Source organism: Camelina sativa, chromosome 7 (genome assembly GCF_000633955.1).
Source record: "Camelina sativa cultivar DH55 chromosome 7, Cs, whole genome shotgun sequence".
Taxonomy (NCBI): domain Eukaryota; kingdom Viridiplantae; phylum Streptophyta; class Magnoliopsida; order Brassicales; family Brassicaceae; genus Camelina; species Camelina sativa.
The window spans coordinates 22,406,628-22,414,843 of record NC_025691.1 but is presented as its reverse complement, the minus strand read 5'-3'; the positions used below and the strand labels follow the sequence as shown (position 1 = coordinate 22,414,843).

At 31.4% G+C, this 8,216-nt stretch overlaps 2 protein-coding genes across 4 annotated transcripts in view; both read right to left on the bottom strand.

The window, feature by feature from the left end:
- Positions 1-1,278, bottom strand: part of LOC104701983 (TMV resistance protein N-like) — a 2,336-nt gene extending 1,058 nt beyond the window's left edge. Inside the window, exons 1-2 of one of the 3 annotated variants that reach the window (XM_019227779.1) lie at positions 639-1,278; positions 15-548 (exon numbers count right to left, since the gene is read on the bottom strand). In XM_019227779.1, coding sequence (XP_019083324.1) covers positions 15-548; positions 639-1,192 — 1,088 coding nt within the window. In that variant the 5' untranslated portion in view covers positions 1,193-1,278. The remainder of the gene's footprint in view (positions 1-14; positions 549-638) is intronic. The other 2 variants (XM_010417769.2, XM_010417767.2) reach the window with 2 other exon arrangements.
- Positions 5,358-6,934, bottom strand: LOC104701981 (TMV resistance protein N-like). The gene is made up of 2 exons (XM_010417765.1): positions 6,418-6,934; positions 5,358-6,278 (listed from the first exon to the last, which is right to left on the bottom strand). Exons 1-2 carry the CDS (start codon positions 6,867-6,869, stop codon positions 5,573-5,575), a joined length of 1,158 nt encoding a protein of 385 aa, XP_010416067.1. The 5' UTR covers positions 6,870-6,934; the 3' UTR covers positions 5,358-5,572.

The window sequence follows — 8,216 nt, the reverse complement described above, 5'->3', positions numbered from 1 at the left end:
GAACTTTCTGGAATCTCAGAAGCTCTACTTCATAAACAAGCTTTATGCCAGAAGAGATAAGCAGCTGCTTGTCTTGTGTAGTGATGATAACTATGCTCCCCGGACCAAAACAGTTAAAATCCTCTGCAAGAGCATCCAACTGTTCAAGCTTATTGACATCGTCAGCAACAAGCAGAACCTTTTGATTCTTGAGCCTTAATTTACTCAAGCATTCTCCTTGAATCCTTATCATAAACTCTTCATGGAGATGCGACATTTGGCGATCCTGAGAAATCCTTTTCACACTTTCCAAGAAACAATGGCTTTCAAAGTGTTGACAGATGTTCTGATAAACGAACTTAGCTAAAGCCGATCTACCATTGCCTCCTCTTGCCCAAATCCCAATCACTCTCACAGTTTTCTTAGAGTTCAAATCCAATAACCGGTGAAGAGCTTTCATGTGTGCATCAATCCCCACAAGGTCACTCCCATTGCTTCTTGTTGTATCAATCATCAACCTTTTTGATATTTTGTCAGTAATTTCATCGACCATCTTCGAGTCATCTTCCCTAAACGAGATCAGGAGACTGATTCAAATCAAACCTAATAATTAAAAATTCGATCTTTTTATATCATCAATCAAAGTTACAAACTTTTACCATTTCCATGAACAATCGCCGGAGATACTCGCCAAATTGGTCAACGCTTGCCTCCATGAAAGCACTTTCTCATGATCTTCTCTATCCTCATGCTTCTTGAACTGTTCCTCGACTAGTCCGATCTGCCTCCTGACATGGCACGGATCCACGCCGTAGAAGACGGGCATCACGGTGATGGAACCCTTGTTTTCGAAATCCATGATCTTGACGAGCTCTTCGAGACACCAAGGAGACGCAGCGTAGTTGACGGAGACCACAACGACGGCGAATCTCGACTCCTGGATGGCGCGTACCAGCTCCGGCGAAATCCTCCGGCCACGCTCCAACTCCTTGTCGTCTTTGAAAGTTCGAATGTTCCTTCGAATGAGTTCGTTGTAGAGGAAACTGATCAAGTTGCGGCGAGTGTCGAGTCCTCTGAAGCTCAGAAAAACATCGAACTTGTGGAAGGTAGTAGTATCAGACATTTGATGATTGGATTCTCTATGAGAGTATAAAGAGAAATAAGGCAACTGGGTGATTTTATAGCAGCGATGGTGAGGTGTCGCCATGGCCATGGACACATGGTGGAATGAGTTTCACTCGCAGAGACTTCTTCCTCCGGAAAATTTCTACGCATTTTCATTTTCTTTCTTATTATTATATTTTCATGCTCCTTTGGTTTATTCTATTTGTTTCGTTTGTAAATAAGAATTTATAGGATGAAATTGTCAATGTCAATGGTAAAGTTCGTTAAAAAATTTACAATTTTTTTTTTCTACACACTAATTTTATTCATGATTATAACACAACAAAATAACCATACAAAGCCGGAAAATTTTAACTAGAAATACAACCAGGGAAGTTTTATGAGAGCTATATAATTCCACGAAAACACCCGAAAAAAAAACTTTAATCTATATAATAGTAGCAATCTCAATAACAACAGTTGCGATTTTTCGTCGTACATTTTTGTAAAATATATATATATATATATATATATATTTCTTTGACAGAAAATTTCAACGATTGTATCTCTCTAAAAAGTTGCGTCTGTTAAATGTAAAGTTATATCTCTTACAAACAGTTGTGTCTATTCAAATGTTCGCATCTTTATAAATTTATATATAAGTAACTTCTCATCATTGTATTCAAATTTTCTTTATTTTATATTTTTGACAGAATTTTTTTATAGTTGTCTCTCTAAAAAGTTTCGTCTGTTGAATATAGAGTTGCGTCTTTTACAAACAGTTGTGTCTATTTAAATGTTCACATCTTTAGAAATCTATATATAAATAACTTCTCATCATTGTATTCAAATTTTTTTATATATATTTGTATTAGTTAAAACAGAATTTGTTAGAAATGACGTTTCATCACTGTGAAAAATTTACTGCAGTTTAATATATTTTGTTAACCGTTGTAATATTTAATTATATTCAGTCTCTAGGTATACATCTTCATAAATAATTAATTTTAATATATTAAAACATATATTTTAGTCGTTTAATTGAACCATTACAATATTGGTATAATTAATATTTAAGATCACATTACTTGGATAAACTATTCATAAATTATTATTTATTAGTTTTAAATAACTAAAATATATTTAAAATGAATTGCTGCAACCTTTTAATTACACCACGACAAATTTTGTTTATTTAATCAACCATTAAAACTTTTGATTTATCTTATANCATTGTATTCAAATTTTCTTTATTTTATATTTTTGACAGAATTTTTTTATAGTTGTCTCTCTAAAAAGTTTCGTCTGTTGAATATAGAGTTGCGTCTTTTACAAACAGTTGTGTCTATTTAAATGTTCACATCTTTAGAAATCTATATATAAATAACTTCTCATCATTGTATTCAAATTTTTTTATATATATTTGTATTAGTTAAAACAGAATTTGTTAGAAATGACGTTTCATCACTGTGAAAAATTTACTGCAGTTTAATATATTTTGTTAACCGTTGTAATATTTAATTATATTCAGTCTCTAGGTATACATCTTCATAAATAATTAATTTTAATATATTAAAACATATATTTTAGTCGTTTAATTGAACCATTACAATATTGGTATAATTAATATTTAAGATCACATTACTTGGATAAACTATTCATAAATTATTATTTATTAGTTTTAAATAACTAAAATATATTTAAAATGAATTGCTGCAACCTTTTAATTACACCACGACAAATTTTGTTTATTTAATCAACCATTAAAACTTTTGATTTATCTTATAAATCGTTGCAATTTTTTGGTAAATTTGATATTTATGGTTGTGTCTACAATACTAAAATATATTTAAATAATTTTTGTTTTTGTTTAAGTAATCTTAAGATACTCTCTTTAAATATCTATTCATCGAGGGTTATCATTCTATTGGTATGAATCCAAACCGAAATTTTGGTTTTAGCTGTTAAAAAATGTGGTTCAAGTTGGGTTTTCAGAAAATGAGAGCATTTGGCTCGTATATGTTTGTTTTTTTTTTGTCACAAGTATATATTTGTCTACTCCATGCTTTTTGATTAGAAAACTGATTGTATTATAGAAAACAATATGGATTTCTATATTTCTATTTCTTAAAAAAATATCTGATTATGAAATATCAAGGTAAAAATAAAAATAAAATATTAAAATTGGTTCTATCAGTTGGGAATATTCAGTTTATTGGGAGATAGAAAACCGGTGATCAACAGAAAAATTGACGGTTGAGATGATTGTCCAATAAACTATCTTGACGACAAAGACTTATCTACAACTTTATATAGGTTAAGGGAATTTGTATATTTAGTTCTAGTCATAATACACTCAAATTGAAATCTTAACAACAAAATATACTGAATATAAAATATTTTAAAAGTTTGAAAAGGTTTTGGATTCTGACTGCCAAACAAAAAGAGGAGCGTGTGAGAGCAATGAACCCGATCGTCCTTGGCCGACCATCTTCCTTAGACGCGCACATTGTGATGCTACATCATACACCTAAATATTATTGTTATAAGTTTTAACTATTATTTTTCCCCTCTAATGTTTATTTATGTGTGACTTGGGATAATTAACCAGCATCTTAGACGGAGAAAAATAAGTAGTAAGTACATTCAATATTGGATTAACTATATATATATATATATAATCTATTATAATTGCCAAAATGTTTAATGACTATAGGTTGTTTTATATAGAAATATGTTTCATCTATAAAACAATAGTTGTTTGTATTATATATTCATTTACAATACTGCATTTCTGAAAATAGATGTATTCTTTTTTATATGAATATATAACTGAGTTTTGATTCAAGTAAATAAAATATGTGATAATTTTCTGTTTAGTTATATTCAAATTTGAGAGGATTGGTAATTTTCTTACTGATTGACTGAATAGTAATATTAATATTCATTTTTTATGAAGTAAAAATTGATTTTGGAAATAGAAATATGTTTGAGTTATGCTAGAAAGGATAAAAATAATTAATTTAAACAAAGCATTATGTCATATTAAGAATGGTCCTTAATTAATATTTTTAATATTTGTAATTTATTATATGATTATTTAAGAAATTTATAGTGTCTTATACAATGTATTCATAATTTTATCGTTTAAAACAAAACAAAAAGAAAGAAATTTAAAAATATAATCATTTACATATCATATTTGACAACAAGAGAACAAGTTGTAATGGTTCATAAAATATATAAAAATATGACTGTAAGATTAAGAAGAGAAGACACGACTGTAGATTGCATTTATTCATTTTTTTCAGAAATTAAAAAATATTTACAAAAAGTTATTACGAAAAGACACAGATAAAAGGTTACATTGAAAAGATGTGAGCGAAAGATTACTAATAAAAGCGACAAATAACACAACTGCAATCTAATCTCATGGCAGTTAATCGTAAAATTTTGTTTAATTTGATGTGTTTACTGTGTAGCATTGATAATTATTTATTTAATCATATGTGTAGGTAAGATTATTTTTTAAGTATATTTTTCAAATAAAATATAAAGATTTTTTCAAAAAATTGTATGTTTTTGAAATTTTTATCAAGAATCTCAATAGTTTAATAAATAAATTTAATTAAAAAAATTTTGTAATAAATATTTTACTAAATGAGTTCCTCCGCGATATCGCGGGGGCTCCATACCTAGTTACATTAGAGGAAGCCAAAAAAATCAAACTTTTTGTTTTTTATTTTTTATTTTTTAACAACAAAGAAAACATATTAGCTGCAAGTACATTTACATTCCTATGTCAACGAAAAACTTGAGAATTTTTCTATATCCACCTTGATGTCTTTGAGATAAGCTGAGAAGATCGACCAATCAGACGGTGGAAACATCATCTTCATCAAATCTGAACAGTCTGTGAAAAAAACCACATTCCTAAAATTATGTCCTATCATACATCGCAAAACCCAAACAAAGGATTCAACTTCACTAGTCTACGTCGAAAATTAGAAGCCCCCATAAGCAAAGGAGCCTTTGGGACACTACTTTATTTTGTGTGGGTGAATACAAATATACTATCAAAAAAGTTACACAACTTTTTAATATTTTTTAAGTTATAATATTAAGTTGTATTTTTTTTAATTTAGTATTTTAACAAAAGAAGAAGGGCAACAAATACAGCTTAAACGGACCCATAAACTCATTGTCCCAAAAAAAAAAAAAAACCATAAACAAACATAAACCCAAAAGGAAAAGACACAAAAAAAAAAAAAAACACTATGGAACTTTTTTTACAAGAAAGACAACCAAAATAAAAACGTTACAAACAAAAATATTAAAATAAAATTCAAAGGTCAAGGGGAGAGCGATGAATCCTCTTGCCGGATAGGAAAAGAGCCGGTCTCTCTAATCGTGAAGAGTTAACCTGCGGGGTGCGGCTTAGTTAGCAGTAAGATCCAATAGGTAGCAGCAGCTAGCGGATAAAACACTTCTAGTTAAATTCTTTCAACAATTTCTCATAAACACCAGATGTACCACTTGGACAACCAAAACATTCCGTGACAAAATCCTTTGCTTCATACAAAGCCGACTCGAATGCAGCAAAGATGTCTCTCCTCTTTTTAAAGGCGAATGTTCTGAGGTCACAAAGTTTCTCGCATCTCAAATCCTCTACTTCGTAGACATCCTTTATACCATAAGAAATCAACAGCTGCTTGTCTTGTGTAGTGATGACAACAACACTCCCCGGACCAAAATCGGTGAAATCCTCTGCCAAAGCATCTAACTGTTCAACCTTATAGACGTCGTCCGCCACTAGCAGAACCTTTTGTCTCTTGAGACTTCCTCTGCTCGTCAAGTATGCTCCTTCAATCTTTTCCAGAAACTCGTCGTGTAGATGAGCTAAGTGGCGACCCTTGAAAATCCTTTTCACGTTTCCCAAGTAACAGTTGGTTTCAAACTGTTTACACCATGTCTGATAAACATGTTTAGCTAGAGTCGATCTACCGTTTCCTCCACTTGCCCATATCCCAATTACTCTCACAGGTTTCTTAGAATTCAGATCCACTAACCGGTTAAGTTTCTTCATGTGTCTCTCAATCCCCACTATCTTCCTCCCATTGCTTAATCTTGTAAAAGTTATCAGCTTTTCTGATATCCCATCAACAGTTGCGTCCACCAGCTTCGAGTCATTGTACCTACAGAGACAGAGACCAGAGAGAAAAAATCGAAACTTTAGCATCGATTCAAATAAAAATTCAATCTTTCGAGTGAAATCAAATCTAACAATAAAAATCTAATTTTTATCATATCATCATCAAAGTTATGAAATTTCACCATTTCGATGAACACTGGCCGGAGATATTAGCCAAATCCTTTAATGCTTGCCTCCATGAAAGCACTTTCTCGGGATCTTTTTCTCTAGCCTCGTGCTTCTTGAACTGTTCAGCGACGTCTCCGATCTGCCTCCTGACATGAAACGGATCCACGCCGTAGAAGATGGGCATCACGGTTTTGGAACCGTTTTTCACGAAATCCATAATCTTGACGAGCTCGTCGAGACACCAAGAAGACGCAGCGTAGTGGGCGGAGACCACAACGACGGCGAATCTCGACTCCTCGATGGCGCGCTGGAGCTCCGGAGAAATCCTCTGCCCATTTTGGAGCTCCTTGTCGTCTTTGAAAGTTTGGATGCCCCTTCGTTCCAGTTCTTTGTAGAGAAAGCTTACGAAGTTGGCGCGAGTGTCGATCCCTCTAAAACTTAAGAAGACATCGTACTTGGGAGACATTTTTTGGTCTTTTGATTTCCTCTCTCTATATGACTCTCTGAGTATGTCTATGATGAGAGTCTATGAGAGAGTATGGGATGATAATAAAATAGAGTATGGAGTGGGCTTTATATAGGCAGCAAGTAGAGGAGTTTGAGCAAAGACTCTTCCTAGTCAATAAGTGTATTTCCTGGCATTTTCTTTTTTTTTCCTTTTCTTTCTGTTGATTAGCTTTTGTCAGCTTCTGTTTCGTTGAACTACTCAGAAAGAGGTGGTTTGTTTTGTAGAAGGAAAAGAGATGTGCAGCCAAAACAAGAAAAATGAGCACGAGTACAATAACATTACCCAATGAAAGTATCATCTTATCTTCTTGGCTTTGATTAGTTTGACTAGTTAGGAAATTTAAGCATTTTTTGGTTAGCGATTGGACGAATGAAAAAATGGTTTATAGAGAGAGAGACGATTATGGGAACATTAGAAGAAAAAGGTATTATACTTTTACAAAAAAAAAATATCATTTCTAATTTTCCCATTTTAAACTATACTAGTTTCGGACCCGCACGTACTTGCGGAATTATTTTTGCTTAATTTTTTAAAAGATATAATTGTCAAGCGATCAAACCCATCTAATATGTCTGATTGCAACGTTTAAATTTTTTTGACCTGAAAAAACTCCATTCCTCGTAATTCATATGAGTAAATAGCATGTCCCCATATGTTCTGCTTGAATTCTTGTTCCCAAAATTCTTATCCCGTATTTTGTCATACATGAATATACAAACACAAAATTCTCGTAACCTGATTACTATGGAACTAATTTGAACGATTTCCCATAATATAATAAATCTGTTGTTTAATCTTGTTTTTTCTTTTTAATATGTAAATTGGGTCAGTTTGGCTACATGGATATTTGATATGATTTTTTTTTAAAACCTTAAGTGTATTTTCCAATTAATAGTATAGATTTTCTTCAATTATTGAATGAAATATTCCTTAGTTATACTAATGACAATTTAATGTAAATAATATAGTAAGAGAAGGGCAAATAATAAAATAGGATATAAAGCGTGAGTATTTTATATAGGAGATACCAAAAGATATTTTATTAAGGAGAATTCTATTAATTTGGATATTATTAATTTTTTTAAGTAATATATGTGTCTGTAATTGTTGGAGAAAAAAAATTACAAAATTGTTTCATGAGGGGGAAGACTATAATTGGTCATTAGATCTCTTATATAATTGGTCTTAGTTATGGTATTATGTCACTGGATTTTATAAATTTTAATTGGTCATTAGATCCCTATATATCTCAGCTATTGGTATAATATTATTACTTGTTTTCATTTTTACTTGAGTGGGTTTTCT